This window comes from Furipterus horrens, unplaced genomic scaffold, assembly GCF_987537825.1.
Source record: "Furipterus horrens unplaced genomic scaffold, mFurHor1.1.pri manual_scaffold_7, whole genome shotgun sequence".
Classification (NCBI taxonomy): Eukaryota; Metazoa; Chordata; class Mammalia; order Chiroptera; family Furipteridae; genus Furipterus; species Furipterus horrens.
The window spans coordinates 137,964,565-137,986,313 of record NW_028327177.1 but is presented as its reverse complement, the minus strand read 5'-3'; the positions used below and the strand labels follow the sequence as shown (position 1 = coordinate 137,986,313).

At 55.3% G+C, this 21,749-nt stretch overlaps 1 protein-coding gene and 1 long non-coding RNA gene across 2 annotated transcripts in view; one reads left to right on the top strand and one right to left on the bottom strand.

Moving 5' to 3' along the window:
* Window positions 1-21,749, bottom strand: part of LIMD1 (LIM domain containing 1) — a 48,437-nt gene that overhangs the window by 18,734 nt on the left and 7,954 nt on the right. The window contains exon 2 of the mRNA XM_090284627.1: window positions 5,053-5,154. Within this exon, the coding sequence (XP_090140753.1) occupies window positions 5,053-5,154 (102 nt within the window). The remainder of the gene's footprint in view (window positions 1-5,052; window positions 5,155-21,749) is intronic.
* LOC150005355 (uncharacterized) lies at window positions 9,075-10,736 on the top strand. The gene is made up of 3 exons (XR_016512325.1): window positions 9,075-9,183; window positions 9,271-9,488; window positions 10,349-10,736. It is a non-coding gene; the product is annotated as an uncharacterized LOC150005355 (long non-coding RNA).

Sequence of the window (21,749 nt, the reverse complement as noted above, 5' to 3'; positions counted from 1 at the left end):
GGACTTAACTCTTGTTTACATCAATTAGCTCATCGTGAAAAGCATGTAGTTATACCTGAATTCTGCTTAAAGTCGCAGAGCCTAGCGATGATGCTGAGTGAGGCCTTCCTGCCCTTAACACTGTGATGATTGCTTTAAGGAAGCAGGCCTGCTGTGAATTAAGGAAGACCTCCCTAACCCAGGCTCCAGTATTTGAGACTCGGAGCATTTTCAAAGTCAATGATAAAGGCAAACAGGATTTCAGGGGTGGTATTTAGACTTGGTAAGAAAAACCGAGTGGCTGATCAGAACCCTCCTGTACTTCAGGACTCACTGGATGGTGAGCTGCCAACCACTGAGTGATTCATTAGAACCTCTATTCCACACGCTGGGCTTACTCCTAGTCGCTTTATTTATCTGAAGGAATAAAATGGCACTTTTTGTGTGTTCCGGGTGCAGGCTGTCCACTGATTCAGACTTCCCCACAGCTGGGTCTAAATGGGTAAGATTTCATTATAAAACCCACTCTCGATCCTTAACAGGCGCGGATGTTTGGTTTCTGGACAGTGGGATGGGCAATGGCATATATTCTTAACTTTGCTGGGTCTTTCTCCCTAAGGTACGGCTGGTGGGGTGCAGAGCACCCCACCCTGGAATGTAAGCCCTAGGTCACAGCACTGAAAGTCACCAGCTCAGGCCTCGGCTTGCACCTCCCAGCACGGTCCCCTGAATGGGCCCTCCGTGGCCTGCTGCTGAGCTCGGGCCAACACTGGGCATAGTTCCCGTCAGCACGGACCACCTGTGCCCCACTCCCAGGACCCGTGCACCCCTGTGTTCCATGAGCCCCAGGGCAGGGAAGCATGTGGAATGTCTCCGCTGGTCCATCACTTTCCAATTCCTGCACACAAGCCGTATGTGGCAGACAGGTCTCCTCTGGATTCCAGGTGGATTTCCGCTCGTCTTTACAAATGAACAAAATCTTACTTTCTAGACCTGAAGCTGCCCTGGAGCGAGGACAGAGCCCTGCCTTCGCTGTCCCTCGTCTGCTCTGCAAGGTGCCAGCAAGAACGCCACTTGACCCCACAAGTTCAGCCCACTTTCTCTTCCTTCCCACGCCACCGCTCTGAAGCCGCGGTGGGCGCCAGCGTCCCCTCAGACAGGCCACTTGAACCACGGTGTCCAGACACAGTGTTTGTGGCCACCAGCCAAGGCCATGCCTGCTCTCTCCACTGACCCTCCCTCCTGAGGGAGCCCAGTGGGGACACGGCCGCGTGGGTGGGCAGACCCACAGCACCCATCTCCATGGCAACCGAGCACACGCGCGGCCTGAGGAGCATGGCGAGAAAGAAGGGAACTTGAAGAGACCACAGAAATCCCCGTACACGGCACCCAAAAGCTACTTCTGGGAGCGGACACCAAGGAAACAATTCAGTAGCGGGAAAAAGAGACGCACGCATGAGGACACTTGTGGGCCGTGGGCGATAATCAACAGGCTGCTAACGAACCTCGGAACCGCCCCGTCGGTTACTAGGTAACAGTTAAAAGGATTACCATGAAGGCTGCAGAGACATGGACGGATTTATGACAAAGAGTAAATCAAAAAGGATATAGTTTATATGCTATGATTACAATTAATAAAACTGTGCAGAAATGGTGGACACATTTGTATGGGTTTGGACAAAGCCTAGGAGGGAAAATAACAGGTGAAACATCTGTGTTATAGTCACAGAACAGGTTCCTGCCTCTAAGATTTTCTTTGGGGTTGCCACGCTGTTCTCACCACTCAAAAGGAACTGAACGCTGTTGCTTCTTGTCCCCGGTGGGGAACCGCCATGGTCCCCGAGAGACCCTGCACCCTCCAGGGAGTGGGAACACCTGTGACCCTCCCAGGACCCAAGAGGACGAGAGGCTGTAAGAGCGTCTCCCCAGCTCCCTGGGTGCCTGTTTGAGACGAGACAGCTTCTCACCCCTGATGAGAGGTGGGGCTGCGTCCGGGACCGGCTGCTCAGCATCCCATGACTGTCATCAGGCCCCTTTTGCGTCATCCTTTTGGGTGTGTGGGACAAGGACCGGGGAAGCTGGAACCTTGGGCATGTCCTTTGTTTTGTTGTCTGTGCAAGTAATAAACTGTCTGAACCTATCAGTGGCACATTGTGTCCTTACCAGTCAGACCAGTCAGGCCTGGCCTTGTAAGCATGTGGGAACTGACAAGATCCCAGAATTTTGTTTTAATAAATTATCAGTTACAATCCAAGAAGTGTGTGCCTGCGTGTGTGTGTGCCTACAGAAACATGTCTCTATTGCTGTCATAAATGAAACGGGGAAACAGGAAAATACAGACATATACACACGCACAAACACACACACTAACCAACGGAAAAACACAGCATATGAGGCTCACCTAGATTTGGGGGGCCGTGCATTCTGATGCCAGCTCCATGTTAGGTTTTCAATCTTGAGAAACTGTCTTCCCCTCTGTGGGCCTCCATTTCCAGTTCCCCTACCAGGGAGGGGATGGATGGATGAGCCCGGCCCCAGCTGTGCTGTTCCCACGACACTGAGCTTCACAGACACACACGAGGGTCTGCACAGTCAGGTCACGGGGCGCCCGGGCCCCTCCTTCTGCTGCCAGCAGTTACAGGGCAGCAAGAAGTGAACCGAACCAAAGTAAGTAACTGTTAGTGGCCCAGAGAAGCTGCTCAGACACGTGCCTGGTCTCCAGCTGCTCCAGCAGAGTGAAGAGGAAGCTGTGTGTCTGCACACGACAGCAGCGCGTGCAGGCGCGTGGCAAGCAGGACTGCACAGCCCTCACTTTCGGAGGGAGTCCCCATCCCCGTGCCTGCAGCCGCTCCGCTCTCGGGCCTGGGGGGCTGGCACCGGAGTCACAGAGTGTGGTTCTTAGGCGGTAGCGGAGCACCGATGAGCAAGCAGGGCAAGACACATTCAGGAGAATGGTTCCTTCCCGATAGGGGAACAAGGAAGGCTTCCTGGAAGAGGCAGTCTTCAGGCTGGGTCCTAAAGACTGGTCAGAATTTAAATACACAGAATGAGTAGAGAGAGGAGTCTCCAGGGCGCTGTGTATTCAGAGACATGGACGGGGAGAAGGGAAATGGAGTTTGACTGGGTAAGTCAGCAGGAAGCAATGACAGAGACCAGACCACGAGGGCCTTGAATGCTGGGCCAAGCAAACACCCAGGCCAGCTGTCGCCCATAGGCCTCTGTGCTTCGCACAATGTGAAATCGATAGCGGGTCATGCAGCCACAGGAGGAACCAACGGACTCATTAATAATGTTTTTCCCCAACAACTTTCTCAGTTCAAATGATAACTGCTTGAAAAGAAACACAGCTTCTACTTAGTATTTTCTTTTTATCCTGAAATATAGAGCAAATATTAAAAAATCAAAGATAACTCTGAAAAGAAAGCATGATCACAACTCTGGTCCAGGTACAACAAAAACGCGGGTCAAATGTGTTATCTGACTTGTGAATCAATGAGGGAACCAGAGAGGTGTGACCGGGAGCCTGCAGAGACCCACACATTTGGCCGTCGGAACTGCTAGAATCGACTTGCTAAACAGACATGAAACCAACAGTGGTCGATCCCCACAGGGCGACGGTCCACCGCACCTGCACCGACAGCCTGCACTGTCACGGACAAGAAACACGTGTGTTGCCGTCAGGACTGTACAACCTGCAGCGTGTGACGTGGCTCAAGGACAAGGCACGGCCTAGGAACCGGAGAATCTGGTAACCAGACAAAGCCTGTCCACTCAGGATACTCAGCAGACTTCAGATCCATTGCAAAGTCTTCCACGGTGTCTCCTACAAAGGTCAGCACTGACCACACACACGCTGTAAACTCTCAGGCACGTGTTTTACGGGAAATCGCAGTGAGGACTGAAGCATGAATTTGAGCCTGGCCATCGAGCCTTGGCAGGTGCGGAGGCAGGTCTATGCCCACCTGGTTCACTTTAGACCGGGAGTCAGAGCACCTCCAGGACTGTGCCATGGGCCAGCTGAGAGCAAGTCCCTCCCTGCCCCTCTCCAGAGGCTCCTAAAGTGAGGAGCCTGGCACTAGTCCAGGGTGCTCGGCCCTGGCCACCCTCTGGAGTCACCCAAGAAGCTTCGAACTGTACACTCTCCCCGCTCTGGAAACTCCACCCACGGTGCTTCTGGTTCTGCCAGTCACGGTGGGGCAGAGGCATGGCTGGTTCTTCTCCCCCTGGTGATTCTCAGGGGCAGCCCGGATGGAGAACCACTGGAGACCATTAGACCGCTTCGTCCCTGACACTCGGTCTTTGTGGTGATGTCCCCTTTATCCGACAGCTGCTAGCCTCGGTACAGAACTGGAGAACATCAGAAGGGCATTTTCCAAAACTGCTCCTCAAAACTGATCTTCGGTAGAGACCAGAAAACAAGTACCATTCCAGGCCTGGTCAGACTTGGCAAACGTCCTGCAATGTGTTAGGCTCTTCGCACTGTGGTTGCCAGCAAGTCAGTGAGACGCTGGCTGAGCTGGGCCCAGGCCTGGCCCCCCGATTTGCTGCTTTGGTCACGATGCACGGACCAGAGAACAAAGGGGCCCATGGGTGCGCTGCTAGGCCCCGCCCCTTGGGCGGTGTGCACACACACCCACACTGCACACTCGTACAGCAGCCTTCAACGCAGAGACTAGAGTTAGAGTTCTGAAGGAGCCGCGCCTCACACTGGCGTAACTGGCCCCCGCCGTGGGGGAGAGCGCTGACCACAGGCAGGCAATGGTAAATCCCTGTGCGCCCCCCCCCCCCCCCGCCCCTTACTCTTTGGAGACCGCTGACAGGCATTACAAGCCTGATGTCACTAGGGGTCACTCTGCAGCCACTCAGCTTATCCCCCAAGTGCACCCAGGGTGCTCCGTGATCAGGCAGGCGCCTTACCTGGATGGGCCCCGTGGGGGAGGCACGAACCCCTGCTCTAGAAGGCACTGTCCTTTCAGTGGGGCCAGTGTCTCCAGGATGGATGCTCTTCCCTCTCCTCCCTTTCTCGGCCCCCATGACCCTTAGCCACCCCCCACCCCCCACGCACACACTTACTGCAGGCCGCACAGGTGAAGCAGGCATCGTGGTAGAGGTTCCCCATGGCCTGGCAGGCCTGGCCGGCCCCAAACACCCCTTTGTTGCACTTGACACAGGTACCTGCAAGGGCGAGAACACGGGAGTGAGTCAGGAGGGAACTGCGTAAACTGAGTCATAAAAAGCCAACAAACAAAGTCAGATAACCCTCCCATTAGCAGCCCATCACCAAATCCCATGGGCTTCTCCTTTGAAATGTCTTTTCCTCTCACACTCTCTCCCTCCCCCAGCTTTTCAAGGATCGGTGCTTCCAACAGCAGGGGACAGCCACCAGGCTGGCTCCAGGCCCCCGCCCTCCACCCGCTGTCCACCCCTCTGCACGCCTCCACCTTGTCAATCCACTCCCTTGCCCAAAGCTCTCAGAGTCTCCCACCATCTCTAAGACAATGTCCAGGCCCTGGCTGGTGTGGCTCAGTGGATTGAGCGCCCTGCAAACCAAAGGGTCGCCGGTTCGATTCCCAGTCAGGGCACATGCCTGGGTTGCAGGCCAAATCCCTGGTTGGGGGCACACGAGAGGCAACCACACCTTGAAGGTTCTCTTCCTCTCTTTCTTCCTCCCTTCCCCTCGCTCTACAAATAAATAAATAAAATCTTCAAAAAAGAAAAAAAAAAAAAAAAAGACAATGTCCAAAATGCCGTGTCAAGTATGCAGATCGCCAGATTCCAGGTCAATAATTTCCTTCAGTTCTCCATGGGAACCACCAGCTAGGATTTACTCTCCCCGCTTTCTCCAAAAGCATCAGGCCCCCAGCCCCAGGTCCGTCAGCCTGCAAAGCAGGTGCTCTCCCCTGCCGCCCATCACCTGGCCCCTCACCTCCAAACACAACCCCCCGCCCCCAGGATCTCAGCTCTTAGCCTTGCTCATGGGCTCCCGTGCCTGGCGTCCTGCGCCCACTTACTGTCCCTTCACGCCCTTCAGGCCTAGCCCCGCCGCTCCAGCTCTCCGGCTCTGAAGCAACACGGTGAACCAGAAGTCAGAGAGCCAGGGCCCCTCCCACGTGACTCGAGTTAACCCGGGAAGGTCTCTGAGCATCAGTTCTTAATTAGGGAAAAGGTTCACCCCGGCCGCTCTGCACGTCTGCAGGTGCAGCAGTAAGGGCTGCTTTGCAGACCAAGGGTTCTGAAGAGCTCATTGACCTCGGCCACAGCGTGTTCGGAGGAAGCTCTGGCCTTGAACTGTAATGCCACAGCCTACTATCGCCCACACCGTGGGGTGACGGTGGCCCCTTCGAGCACTGGCCTGTGATGAGGGTTGCCAGTTCAATCCAGGTCCGGGCACAAGCCTGGGTTGCAGGCTGGGTCTCCATTTGGGGGTACGCAGGAGGCAACCACACACTGATATTTCTCTCCCTCTCTTTCTCCCTCCCTTCCCTTCTCTCCGAAAATAAACAAAATCTTAAAAAAAAAAAAAAAGACATTCCTGGGCCTCTGAGGACCTCGCCCTGTGAACAAGCCAGAGGCCTGTCTGTGTGTCTGTCTGGACCAACCCAAAAGCAGTGCGACCACAGCCCAGGCTCCGGGCCAGTCCACAGGATGGAGGCCCTGGGGCCCTTCTTCCAAAGAGCTCCCCCATTATGGTCAAGTGAGAAACACCGCAATTACATAAGCAATGCAGGATAGTAAAAAAAGATTCAGGGAAATATACCAAAATGTAAAGAGGGGTTTCTGTAGGTTGAGAATTTATGGCTGGTTTTACCTGTCTGCAGTGTCTACATTTAAAAAATAATTCTTATAAGAGCAAACAGGGCTTTATAGCTAAAAAATAAACAAAATTTTTTTTTTTAAGTCTAGCTTTAAAAACACTTGGATATATCTAAGTATATGGTATAATGTTAAAGTTCTTGAGAAGTCAGTTCTGTAGACACACATAGAGAAGAAAAGAGCTCCCCGGGCAGCCCGCGGGTACCAGCCCCCATATTTGGTCAGTGGGGGAGCAGCCCCTTCTAACTCTGTCTGTCCAGCTGAAAACCCCCGCTCCTGCGTTCAGAGTTCCTATCACCCCCAGCTGATAAGCAAACGAGACCACCTTCAGAGGAAGCCCTAGCCCACTCCTCCTTCATGAAAGACTCACACCGACCCGCTATGTGTCCAAAGAACACACCAGGCCGAGGGCCCTCGGGCCGCTTCTCCTAACTCCCCGGGAAGCAGGCAAGGCCGTCTATAGGGACGTAGGGCGTTGGCTGAGGAAACTGCTCTCGGGAAAACTTGTTCATAGAAAACTCTAGAGAACACAATTTGTAGTTCTGCATTTTCAACATTGTGAAAATTTTTCAAACATGCAGGAGAGTTGAAAGAATCCTATAGGGAACCCCCCATCCATCCCACCCCCCAATTCTATCACTGTTAACATCATCAATCCAACTTCCCACCTTCTCTTCAATGGCTATGAAATTGCCTGTATGTCTGCATGTGTATGTGTGTGCATGTGTGTGCATGCATGTAGGACAAGACTACTGGGCAGCTGGTATTTCTGTCAGAAAGGTAACAGGTGCCCCCATTGCTATGAAATGGAAAATGTCAAGGAACTCAGAGGCATCAGCATTTCTTTTTGTCTGATAATTTCATGTACAACTTAGGCAGCTCTTACGTCCGGAAAGACATCAGTTCTGGACACAGTCGGAGCTGGGACTGTCAGCGGGGAAGCTGACGTGAAGATGACAGGGTCGTGTCATGACGACATCTCCATAAGGCTCATCTCAGAGGCTCACCACCCTAGAGACTGGTGGAGTTGGCAGCGGCCACTGGGACCCGGAGGACTGGTCGCTGAAGCTGGCTGGGCCAGGTGTGGCCTCTGGGGTGTCGGACACTGGGAGCGCGGGGACGTGACAGCGATGGCATTGGCACGTTTGCCACTGGACTAAGCACCTGCCGTGCTGTGGAGGCTCCTGGCTGCCCGGGCGTCTGCCTGCCTCTGCGGGTACCCGCACGTGTCTTCAGGAGGGGCTGCGCCCTAACGCGGCCTCTGCGAAGGTCCAACCAACAACCGCTGGGTTGCATCCCTTCCTGCGTAGTTCCACGCACAGCCCTGTCCTCTCCCCGCTCGTCCCCTTGTACCTGGGGTACACACGTGCGCTCCCCTGGTAAGTGTCTGTTACAGAGATTCGGAGTCTTATTCGTCTCTGAACACTCCCAGCCCGACAGAGTGCACTTAGTAGGCCCTCAACAAACATGTAAAAACAGAAACGGATGACTTGGCATCTCTGAGCACCGGCTGTGGCCTGATCCAAAAGCAACGATGGGGCAGGATGCCCCTGAGAAACGTCAAATATCAAGTAACGGTGTGGTGCTGATTACACTATTTGGGGATCTCGAGATCTACTTCCAGTCCCCTGGTTGACCTGACTCTCAACCTTGACACCAGGCGATGAAGGCAATGGACGTGCACTCAAAGCAGAGGGGACGGAACGTCAAAGCAACACGAACACACCTCTGCTCGCCCACAGGAGCAAGACCACCCCCAAGGGCAACACCCCTTCTTCCCTGCTGAGTGCTGCGGCTGCTTCGCTGCACCCACTGTGGAGAGGTTGCTGCAAAGAGCCAGGAGCCGAGCAGGTCAAGGGCGTGGTCAGCTCTGCGGCCGCCGAGCACAGGTGAGCACAGCAAGGGGCCCAGCCTTCCACGCAGCGCGCCAAGGAGGAAAGCAGCAGGAGGCTCATGGGCAGGGGGATCCTGTCGGCGCACAGCGGAGACGTGAACTCATCTTGTGTGGGTGTGGGGAGTGAGACCTGAGCAGCTGGGCCGCTCCTGCTCACAAAGCGAACAAACGGCGGGATGGACAGCGCCTTCAAGTGGATGCGGACAACCGCCGGGCCTCCTGGGCTTCCTGCCCCTTTATCTCTGGCCGTCAGGCCTTCCTCCGCTCCCTGCAGGCAGCGGAGCGGAGCGACACCGTCTTCTGGCTTCCTCTTTATCTGAGGGCTGCGACCTACTGACTTCAACCCTGCCCCTCCCCCCACTTCTCTTACTTAACCCTGCAGCCGGACCTGAAGGGGCTGACATCATTTCTCACCACGCTGACCGTCTCACACAGATTCAAAGCAAGGAAGGACCACCAGTCACAGAGTGAGGAAGGTCCCAGAAGAAGCCACGCAGGTAGGAAAGTATTTCATCCTTGTGGCTTGCGGTGAGGGGACAGAAAAGTACCACGTGGGCAGGAAACATTTGTTCTTCCTTTCGTAGGAAAAGAAAAAAAAATCAGCCACGGTGAGTTTCATGTTCTAGGAAATCACGCACCTACCAGACCCCAGGCTGGGCGGGACTTTTCTTCCAGTGAAGGAGCTGTGGCCAACACCCCTTTCTGACAGCCCAATTCTAGGAGGAAAGATGCTGTAACGTGCTGAAGGTCACACTGCCGGTCACTTGAGAGACGGAATCGGAGCCCAGGCTCTCACTCCAAGGTCCTGTTATCCCTGTCTTGTTGCCAGTCGGGGACTGTTACAAATAAGGCAGCTTGTGTACAAGAGTTTGCGTGGCCATATATTTCCTTTTCTCTTGGGTAAGGACCTAGGAGTGGAGTGGCTGGGTCTTAGGGTGGGTGCATGTTTAACTTCATTAAGAAACTGCCCAACTGTGTCCCAAAGAAGTTCTGCCATCTTACACCCCCGCCGGCAGTTCATGCGGGTTCCAATTTCCCCACATCCGTGCCCACACGTGCCACTAACAGTGTGCCTGGGGAGCTCTTCATGGGCTTATCTGCCAGCCTCCGCCTTCTGTGGGGAGGTGTCTGTACAAACCTTTGGCCTCCTTTTTTTCCTTAATACTGTGTTATGAGAATTTCTTATCTATTAGGGATATAAATCCTTGATCAGATACTTGCTTTGTGAAGATTTTGCTGGATTCCTATGAACTCCAGCGGCCTCAGCTGCTGCCCTGACGCTCAGCAGCACTTCGGCTCAAGGGTCTGTGGGCTTGGCCTCGCCGCTCCCTGCTGGGATCCGAGCCTGGCACTGTCCCCCAGCCAGGGGGCTGCGGCAACCCCAGCGCTCGCCTCGTTTCCTGCCTGGCTCTCAAAAATCACTATCCTTCCCTGCCTGATGTCCGGTATCTTGGAAACCTCTGCTTCACACATTTTGTCTGGCTTTTGCTTTGTGTGTGCTTTTTCGGTTGCTTCAGGCAGGAGGGCAATCCGGTCCTTGCTACTCTATCCTTGGTGGGAATCATTAAGCATCTTACATACCGAGCACAGGGCTGCACAATTTATACATGTTTCTTCCCTCAACAACAATCCTATAAAATGGGCATTATCTTTGTTTTACAGATGAAGAAACTGAAGCTCGATGATTAAGCAGAAGGCCCAGAGGTGGGCTTCACGGTGCCCACCCCACTGCATAAATAAGAGGGGCAAAGGCAGTAGCAGGGGCGGGGCGGGGAAGGCCTGCGGGGCTAAACACTTAACGTTTCCACATTTTCGGGCGCCAGCGAATCCATAAGTACCCACTCACTGGTGGGAGCAGAGCCTCTCTCAGCTGTAGCCTGCGGTGGAGGCCAAGCCCCCCCGCCCCCCACCAGAGATGTGGCCTTGGGGGTTGTGGGCATGGAAGGACCCCTGCAGAAAGTGCGTGCGTGCCCAGGGCCTCTGCCTCACAGGATTGCCTGGGGGGCCTGGGGAGCTGGGTGAGTTTTTGAAAGATCATTAATAATCAATACCTGGGGTAGGGATTCTTTTTTTTTTTGACTGTTTATTCCCTCGTGGCATTTTTCAAAGTAGAATTTGCTTTTTAAAGCAGTGTTAGGTTCACAGCAAAACTGAGTGGGAGGGTCAGAGGTTTCCCACATGCTCTCTGCCCCCCAAATGACCAACAGCCCCCACTAGCACGGTATGCTTGTTAGCACTGATGACCCCGCACCCGGAGTCCGCCGTCTGCGTTAGGGTTCTGCGATACATTCTGTGGCTGTGGACACGTGTCCAATGACAGGGACCCAGCTTTATCAGAGCAGACAGGGAATTTTCACTGCCTTACCGGTCCTCTGCGCTCCGCCTGCACACCCCTCCCTCCCCTCGAGCATCTGGCAACCACTCATCCATTTACTGCCTCCACCGCGTCGCCTTCTCCAGAATGTCACGCCGTCGGAGTCACGCCTCGTATGTGGCCTTTCCAGACGGGCCGCTTTCACTTAGTCAGGTACACTTAAGGTTCCTCCGTGTCTGATTAGGGCTCGACAGCTCATTTCTTTGTCACTGAATAACACTCCAGTGTCTGGATGTACTACAGTTTGTTTACCCAATCACCTACCGAAGGTGACGTCCCCCCAAGGTTCTGGGGATGATGAACACAGCCGCTCTAAACACCCACGTGCACGTGTTTGTGCAGACACAGGTTTTCAGCTCATTTGGGTAAATGCCGAGGAGCAAGAACGCCGGATTGTATGGTAAGCATATGTCTTGCAAAGTGGCTGTTTGGGATTCTTTTTAAAAATGATGGTATTCCCACAGCGGGAGACAAGGACGAGGGACGGCTTCCTGGTTTAAAAGATGCACAACAGGAGGCAAATGCCACCAGAGATGGCCTGAGCCCTCCGCCCACCTCTCTTTGCGGCTTGTGGTTTTCTGCCAGGAAGAGCTAGTCACACCTGTCCCCTCCCGTCTGTCAAAGAATAAGCTGGCTGAGGGCCGGGGCCTGGCTGCATGGCTGGGTCCCCACCAGCAGAAGGGAAGCAGGGTGCTCACAAGCCCTGAGTGCATTCGGAAGCTGGAGCAGGGGGCGGGAGGGCGGGCCGGGGTCAGGAAAAAGCATGAGCAGGCTGCGCAGAGACAGGAAGACCAGAGGCATGGGCGCAGCTGTGGGGTGATTCCCGCGACAGCAATGAGCCAGCTCGGTGGCAGGGAGGAGGGGCTGGACGCAAAGAAACCCCATAGAGGCCCCAGGACACAGGAGGGGACGGGCAGTGGCTGTCTGAGCCAGGGAGGGCGTGTGGCGCCGGGGAGGGAGGACAGGAGAGACTGCACAGCTCGGGCGGCAGGAAGGGCTTCAAGGGGCCGCAGAGGGTCCGAGGGAGCCAGGCTTCCCCCTGAGATGCTCGAAGACGGTCTCCAACCGCTGCGGCCCAGACCTGTGGGGCTGCTGCCGGGCAGAAGCTCCGGGAAGATGAGGCCCTTAGTCACAGTGGATTTGCTCCCCTAGGGTGGGCTGGCTCCCATCCTGGAGGCTACAGGTGGGCGGGCCGGGGCCTGGGGCAGCTGTCCAGAGCCTTACCCAGACTTCCATGTGACAGAGAAGAAAACCTGGGTACCCATGACAACGCTCCTCTCGGAGGCCAAAGCGACATAACAGCCCTTCCCAAAAGCTTTCAATTTGCCAGAAGTACACAGAAAGTTTTACTCCTAAGGGAAGGTGACATTTTATTATTACTGTTGTCACTGCCACCATCATTTTTTCAGCTCCATGTTAATGACATTGGCAAAATACAATCCAGGCTGGCTTGTGTCTCTCTGCACAATGGCAGCTGTCAAACTGCTTAAAGGAGAAACTTTTCTCAAAAACCATGTCAGCGGAACCTCAACTATGTATAAGGGGCGCAAGAGAGCCCACTTGACGATTTGGGTGGGACAGAGCCCACTCTGCCTCCTGGAATGTCCCAGTCCCCGACAGCAGCTCCAGGAAAAGCATCTGATGACCAATGATATAGTGGAACTGATCGAACACAGACCCCACCCAGCCAGGCCTGGGCAGCGTTCCCTGGCAAATACGTGCGTTACCCCAAGTTGGTATTAAATTATCTTCCACACACCTGAAGCCAAACACTAACTTGGCTTTAGGGCCGTGGCACCTTCCCTACTCCCTGCAGAGGCAAGATTTACACACAGGGAGGCCAGCAAAGCAGCCACCGCATGAGGTTTGCCTGCAGCTAGGTCCCCGCCTCCTGCCCACGGACAGCCAGTGCTGAGAACCCTGCAGCCCTCCTTCCCTGGACGCACAGCCGAGCTGGGTGACAACCGCGTCCGCGTCTCCTGTTGCGATGCTAAGGACTGAAATATAAAGGCTCCATCAGGCTAGGTGGTGGGTGTGGCCCTGCATCCCAGCTCACACACCGGCCTGTCCCGTGACTGCGCCTCTCTCGGGGAGCCCTCCTGAAGCTGCCCCACCCTTCACTGGACATGGAGGGGCAGCCTCTCTAGCTCTGCCCCATGCAGCGAATCAAGGGGATGGGGTTGGGGCGGGGGTGTTGGACCACATAGCCATCAACAACCTACTGTGCTGAAAGGGGGCTCAGGCAAAGGTCAGAGCCCCCAGCCAGCGTGTGGGAGCAGGCTGGGAGGGGGCAGGTCTGCCTGGAACATATCCGGCTGATTTATTCCAGACACAAGTCGAACAAGGCTTTTTCTCAGCTGAGGGTTGCAGCCTAGGGATCTGGGCAGCTCTGGGAGTGAACAGGTTCTGGAAGAGGTGCCAAGAGCTTGGGGCAGAGCTGGCCCAACGACCCCAGCAATGGTCTTCCTCCTGGCCACACCAGAAGCCCCAGTAAAACCCCAGACGCAGTGGGGGCTGGGCTCCTGCCTCACAGGCAGATGGCCCTTCTCGTGACGGGCTGTAGGAACCAGTGGATATGCCCACCATGACCTCCAGGGACGGGTTTGGTTTGCGGGTGGGGCCAAACCACCTCAGGTGACGCTAAGGTGTGCAGCCTGGGCCCCCACGCCTCTGCCCTCTCTCCCAGGCACCCTGTAGTTCCTGAGTTGAGGGGTGAACACTAAGCAAGCCACAAAGGAAGTAGTTAAGGCCATTCTGCTCTCCGGGGTCATTGCACCAACCCGCTTTCTTCACTCTGAAGGCTGCTCAAAACCAACCACGGCTGCACTTCATTGCCGGGGGAAAGGAAGTTTCTATCGCAATTTCCCAATCACTGTGTGCTGAGCTGGCCTCCCGGCTGCCCGGGCGCTTCTCCCTCCCTGCCCTCCACTCCCTGAAGGAAGAAAAGAATTCAAGGTGTCCCCCAGCCAGCCCTGCACCCCCGCAAGGCCGGCAGCTGCTGGGCTCACCCTCCCCGCCCTTCCCTTCTCCTCCCGGCTCTCCACTCAGAGGCCAGTTTGCTCTCTCGGCTCTAATATGAAGTAGGAATGGCCAATCCGCACAGGAAGAAAATGTGCCACTGTGCCAGGAGTCAAACGCAAAGGTGGGATGCCACCTGTCACTGATCCGCCGGCAAAGACGAAACACAGTCATGGCTGCCACCGCCAGCACTTCGGCACACTGTTGGCAGAAGCACACACGTGGCCACCCTTGTGGAAGGCAGTTTGACACGACCTAACGAAAGCCTTAAACAGCTTCACACCCCTGGACGCAGTGACGTAACAGCCCTGGAGGTGGCCCTACAAGGAGGTTCTCGTTCTTTACCGCGGGGATCTCCATAAAGCCACCGCAAGTGCCGACGTGGCGAATACTGAACCATGGCTCCGAGAGGAAATGCAAGGCTAGGTTCCCGGGGGCCTCTGGTCACATTTCCACCGACCAATCAATACAGGACATGGTTTCATCTGTGCTTTTGACACCTTATTTAGCAGATACTGTTGATTCATTAACACTGAACTCACGCCCACGGCACTATGACTCATACCTGGGCGAGGCGTACGGAACATGCGCACTCTCTCCGTGGGCCACGTCAGAGCCTTCTTACGTTTAGGAACAAACACTTCAGCACTGCTTTCGGGGGCCGCTGAAAACTGAGAAATCACTGACAAAAAGCACAGAAATGCAAAAACCGTGGCACTGAATAGACCACGAAGAGGACACTTGTTTACAGCCCGAAAGCCGAGACAGGCACAGCATCACCCCCCAAGACTTCAGCTGGGACACCTGCGGGTGACTCAAAATGTTCCCTGCTCTGTGCATGTCCCCAAATGATCGTCAAAGAGCTGGCTACAGATTAGGGGGTTACAAGTAAATTTCAGGATGTAGGCAAAGGCACAAAACAGAATCTGAATAATAAGCATCAATTATATATGAATGCCTTATAAATCCCTTTATATTACCATTAGGACAGGCAAACGAATAAAAGGATGAAGAAATCAGAGCAGCGGTTGCCTGGGGTGGGCAGTGGCTGGGAAGAGGTGCTGGGAACTTGCTGGGGCCAGAACTTCCTATATTCTGATAGGAGTGTGGGTTACATGGGAGCAGGCGTTTGTCAAAACTCATGGACCTAAACAGTTCACTGTGCGTAAATTAAGTTTTTTAAGAACGCAGCCACAAATTCCTTGACGCTCCTTCCAACGGGAGACGGGGGTCCACAACCTCTCCCCTCGAGTGGGGCTGGGCCGGTGACGGTCATTAGAGCCCCGGGTGTCCCGTGCAGAGATGAGAAGGCCACAGTGTACAGCTGCCTGTGGCCCTGTCTGTTTGCTCAGCAGCGGCCCGTTCCTCCTGCCCCCCCATCCTGTGCTGCCTCGGACTGTAAACTTGGACAGGGCTGCCTCTCCCCAGCCCAGCCCCATGCCACACACCGCTGTCGGGTGTGGGTAACCTGGGGAGGTGGCAGCCACAGGTAGGCCACGGCAGAGGCGGGGCTGCCGGCCCTAAAACTGGCCTCAGTGGCAGGTCCACAAAGGGCCTCTGTGCGGGCCCGGCCACCTGAGAGGACGGCCTCAGCTGCATTAGAAGAGGCCCCAGACAATGGGGTCTTTGGAGGCTGCCCGGAAAGCCACCCTGACTTGGCCACCCTCCCCCACGCCCAGGCAAGCCCTCCAGAGCCTGGCCAGAGGCGCAGGGTGTGGGCGGCCTGTCAGCTGGGGCCCCAGAGGAGCCAACTCTGAGGGGTCCCCTCCCACCTCTCTGGACAGGAAACAGCGATTTTCACTTCTCTAACTACAGCAAGGGGCGGGGCAGTCTCTTTGGAGGCTCTGCCCCATGCTCACTGAGCGGAGCGTGTTTTTAAGGTTTTGGAAAATTGGCTGGCTCAGTGACATGACCACCTGCTAGGTCGTGTCCCATGCAGACACCAGCTTGGGGCCCCAGAGTGTCTTCTTTCGGTGTCACAGCACACATGAGCCCCAGGGGGCTCACAGTGCTGGGGGTAGGGGGGCATGGTGAAATCAGGCTCCCCTGGATAAATTACAACCTTCTTGTTTAAGTGCCTGTGGATTTGAACAAATCAGCTGGGCTTGGCTTTCAGATGGGACGAGGTAAGGAGGCTTTGATATTTTTGAGTAAATAATCATTGTAAGTGCCACACCCTGTTCTGAGAGCCTCATACAACATAGTCCCGTCCGATAGAAAAAATGATGCAAGCCATCTGGGATTTTACATTTTCAAGTAGCCACACTTAAAAAGTAAACACAGGTGAAATTAGTTTTAACAATATATTTACTTAGCCCAGTATATCCACAGTATTCTCATTTAAACACAAAGTCACCCCTGGCTGGTGTGGCTCAGTGGATTGCATGCCAGCCTGTGAACCAAAGGGTCACAGGTTCGATTCCCAGTCAGGACACATGCCTGGGGTTGGGGGGCACACGAGAGGCAACCACACATGGATGTTCCTCTTCCTCTCTTTCTCCCTCCCTTCCCCTCTCTCTAAAAATAAATAAATAAAGCTTTCAAACATAAAGTCAACATAAAAATATGAATGAGCTATTCACATATTTTTCCACACCAAGTCTTCACACTCCAGGTCTCTTTCACACGTAGGACACAGCTCAGTTCGGACCAGTTGCCTTCTGAAGTGCTCAGAACTACGTGCGGCGAACGCCTCCCACGCTGAACAGAACAGACATGTACTGTGCTAATTCCTTCAGTCCTCGCAACAACCAAACCTACACTTTCCTGACGGGGAAACGCAGGCACGAGACCGGTGAGCAGCCTGCGCAGGGCGGACCCAGCCGGGGCCAAGCCAGAGCCTACACCCTCACGCGGCTTTCTGTGCTCACAGACAGCACCTCAAGTTCTGATTTTCACGTAATGCAAGTGTCTTTTCTGATAAGAACATGAGCGCCGTGCAGGGAGTCTCCCTGCCCTCTCCCACCTCCCCAGGACTTAGGTGAGCGGGGCCCCCAGTTCTGCAAACGCGGACCATGGCACTGAGCCTCTTCTGGCCCCTCCAGTCCTCGGTCACCCCGGGCACCTTCCACCCAGGTGAGTAACTCCTGGTCAGGGTCACAGCTGAGGACAGCTGGTCCCGCGTGCCAACCTCCCTAGCACGTAGGTGTGGGGTGTGCCCACCACGGCTGTGACGCCCCCTCTCAGAGCACTGAGGCTCGGGAGGGAATCAGGGAATGTCCCCCTGCCTCCAGCAGCCATGGCATCCCCTCTTGTGCTCATCCAGGACCTACTGAGCATCCGCTGTGTGTCAGGTGCTGCCCTGGGCCCTGGAGACACACCAGGGACCAGGGCAGACACCTCACTCTCCTGGGGCGCACATTCCAGCAGGGGTGCCAGGGAAGAAGTCTCTGTGCACAGAGGAAGCCCCCCCCAATCTGAATGCAGCCCCTTGCATACAGCAGGTGCCCCACAGCGGCTGTGAAGGGAATAGATGACTTGGGCCTGGGACTGGATGTCGTGACGGGCAGAGGTGGGGGGAAGGTCTGGGGAAGGACAGGGGAGGGGCAGGTGAGCGCCGCAGGGACGCAGTAGGCACGGCAGCGCCCCACTGGGGTTCACGTCCACAGCACCGGCATCAGGACTCCAGAGCTCCACCCGGCCAAGCAAGGCAGCAAACGTCCGGAGTGTCATGCAGGTCACGGGTGGTCTGGCTAAAATTCCCTTCTCCTCAAAACATGGTCACGTCTCAGGTCTGTGCAGGGAACAGGGCATCTCCAGGCTTACAGACTGTGGAGGTTCAGCGCCCCTCAGGTTCAGCGTCCACCCCGCGTCTGGCCCACCTTCCACTGGCCACGTCACCCAAGTCCTGGCCCAGTAAGTTCGTCCTTCAGCTCGATACGCTGTCAGGGTCTGACAGACATCCAGATATCAGCACAGGGCGTCAGAGCTTACGCGTTCCCGAGAAATTACGCTGTGCCTCAGCCCGCAATGGCCAGGCAAACAGAGGCACTGTGACCAAAACATGTCAACGTTTTATTCTGATGACATAACATTATAAACACACGCCACGCTTCATGCACTCAACACGTCGTGAGTCACTTCTATAGACCAGGCCCTGTGTTTTATATCTTGAATCTTATCACTAATTCAGTGTCTGGTTTTAGTTTTTCATTTTCCTTATTCCTTAAGTGCTGCTTTATCAGAGAGCTTAAATATTTTCCCAAAAGAATGTTGTGTTTTAAAAAATATATTTCATTTATTTATTTTTAGGGAGAGGGGAAAGGAGAGAGAGACAAGGAGAGAAAGATTGATTGATTGCCCCTTACATGCCCCCAACTGGGGGCGTGGCCTACAACACGGGCATGTGCCCTGACTGGGAATTGAACCAGCAACCCTTTGGTTTGTGGGAGGACACCCAACCCACTGAGCCACATCAGTCATGGCAAGAATGTAGTTTTGATTGCATGAGGCAGGCCAACGATGACCAAGCCCTGTTGGTGGCAGAAGGGCACTTGTGAGTCACCTGGATCGGGACACAATGATCTCAGGGAGAAACCTGGTGGGCCAGCTCTTGAAAGGGGCTGCCACCACCATCCACTCGTCGGCCGCCTGGGCGTGTGCGTGTACACGCGGGTCTTCCCCGCCCTCGCCACTCCAGGCTCCTCTGCTCTGTGGCTGGCTACTCCTCCAAGTTCAACCGACACACACACACGTTGCTCACACAGTGCCCGAAGCAGGTCCTGCCCCCAAACAGGGTCACCCTCAGAGCCAGGAGCCTCCTCCCAGCCTCAGCCCTGAACCCCACAGCACAGGAAAGCAAGCAGAAGCACAGGACACCCTCTCCCCATCAGGTGAGGAAACTGAGGCAGGAAAGAGCAGCCACGTGCCCGAGCCGGCACAGCTCCTGGCAGCCAGCACGCGCCAGGCGAGGACAGCTCTGTCAGCAAACGCCCTGGAGCCCGGCCACAGCTGCTGTCAGCTGGCCTGCCCGAAATCCATCCCGTGCTAAATTCAAGACCTACTGCGTCACCGGGAAGCGAATGCCAACCGAGGTGGGGGAGGGACACAGGACAGGCGACACTTCAGCAGAAGCAGAACCCCCGCCCGGTCTCCGGGGTGAGCGCTGACCATCCTATGAGTAAACAGGGGACGCTGGGTCCCGCCAGCTGAAACGAAACCATGCAGTCAGCTCCCAGGAGGCTCCGGAGAACAGGGAAACTGCCGTTGGGGTCAGAGGGGCTTTGGGCAGAAAGGGCAAGTCTGCCACTGTCTCCTCATGCTGAATGGGCCGTCACATGCTGTCCAGCCCCGAGCCTGCTGGGATGCATGTGCACCCTGACTCAGGGCCTGCCTACTGGCGGGGTGCCCTGCCCACTCTGTCCTCAAATTACCTGGGCCTCTGCACCTCCTGGGATCAGCTGCAGGGAGACCAACGCTAAACCCTCGTCCTCTTCTTCTAAATGATAGACGGCACCATGGTAGGCTTCGAGAACTTTCTCTAAGCTACAAGTACATGTGGGCGGGAAGAAAGAGGCCCCGGTATGCTCCCAACAGACTTCCAGTTACAGGGAGTAAGCTGTCCCGGCTCTTCCCGGGACACGCACGGACGAGTCGCCGAACAAGAAGGGTGAGGAAGGAACGGGGCCAAGTCTAAACTCACAGCTCTCGAAACTTAAAAATAACCTGGCCTGAAGAATTCCCTTTAGAACACTCACGCAGAAAGTGTCCAGCCTCCCAGCGTGACCCTGAGATTCTGTGTCCAGCTGGTTTCCCTGGGAGGGGACCAATGAAAAACAAAACCTGGAGTAGATATAAATATTTGCTGGCAAGTGCTGTCCTGCTGGCCACACGCCTTGGAGAGGCCGGAGGCTGTTTTGTTTGAAGGTAACGTTTCTGTTCGGTTTGCCAGCTGGCCTCCCAGCACAGTCCCAGCCAGCGACTGGTGTCAAGCACCTTCTCACAGAGCCTGGACTTGACAGTGACCCTTGGCCAAGGCATCATGGCTGCCCCCAAGAAGAGTGTGGGCTGGCACCCCGCTATCCTTGCCCACAACACTCGGGAGTGTCACACAGGCACCCCTCGCCCTAACCCACACCCTTCAGAGGAACATGAGAAGTCAGGGGCCTGAGGGGTCATGGGTAGTCAAGGCCACGGTCCTATCACTGCCCTGCAGGGAGGGGCTCCTGGCCTGAAGAGGCCCCTGGGCGCCACCCCAGCCCCAAGAGTGGGACCCAGCTCCTCCAGCCAGCTCGGGGTGCCCTCCGCGTCCTGCCTTTCTTGTTGCTCCGCCAGAGAAAGGGGGAGACTTCAGCTCCGACCTCCTTGAGGCCATAGTTCCCCTGAAATTCCCTTCGTCAGGAAGCCACTGTGCCCCCGGAGCTGAGAGGCAGCACAGCGCGGTGGCCAGAACCTCACACTCAGCAGTCACACTCGGCAAAGCTCCTCACTAAATGTATTAGGTGGGTTACTGAATGTCTGTGTCCTCAGTTTCCCCATCTGTAAAATGGGGATAATGGAATAGGGTTGTTGGGATGACTGAACAAGTCAATGCACATGCCATGACGTGCAAACTGCCCGGCACAGAGCGACCGTTCAACAAATTGTAGCAAAACCATCTCTGAGCTATCACCCCAGCTAAACATCCCTTCCCCTCGCCCCTTCACAGCTCCTCCGTTTCATCAACAGACTTCCACTGAGCTCCTGCTGCGTGGGGTCCCGACAGTGTCGGGCCCCGAGGCCAGGGTCCCGTGTCCAGTGACCAAGGCTGAGTGGGTCCACAGGAGAGGCCTGGGAGATGCCGGCAAAAACAAGGTCACTGAGCCTCGCAGCGGGTGCTCACAGATGCCCCCCGCACTGAGGACCGACCCCAAGTTTAACTAGAATGAGAGTCTTGAAAGGCCTCTGGGTGGGCAGCCCCGTCAGACCGCGGCTCCCATGTTTGATCGTTTCCTAAAGGACATCATTGGTCCTTTCCAGTCTCATTTCATCAGACACAGTCCGCAGAGCAGACGGGCCTGTAGTTCAGAAAATGCTTCTGCATCTAGCCAAAGAGCCAAGACCCACAGCCCATGGCACACCCTGCATCCCGGCAGCCTCTGGCCTCCGGCCGCGGCTCTGCACGGGCAATTTTCCGCCAGAAACCCTCATGCTGATTGTTCGCAGGGTGGTAGGCATGTCGGTGATTCATGGGTCTTGTTGTAATTGTATGTATTTTCCAGAAAATCTACAGTACAAGCGATCACTACTTATCACTGAAAATGCAAGCAATTGCAAAGTTTTTTTTTAACTCTGTGGCGGTCTGGAAGGGCGGTGACTGTTCAGCCCCTGCCCCCCCACCCCGGCCCTTGCCATGGCCGACAACACTGCTGCCCGGCTCTGTGTCACCTCGTCAGCTAAAATCCAGGCACTCGACTGCACCCTAAGCCATAGCCGCCGGACTTCGGGTGAGGAGCACACAGCTCGGCAGAGAAAGAGCAGCCTGCCTCACGTCACATCTGGGCTGCGGGAAGGATCAGGCGCGGCACACCTGGCTTCCTCGCTCTCAAGTGCACGCCTCGCTCCCACAGCTCCCTCTCCTGTGTGGAGCCATAAATCAACACGTGTAAAGAAATACAACTTTAAAAAGAAAACTCTCCGGCAAGAATGGCCATGTGCATAGGTCGGTTTCGCGCTCCAGATTCCTAACGGAAA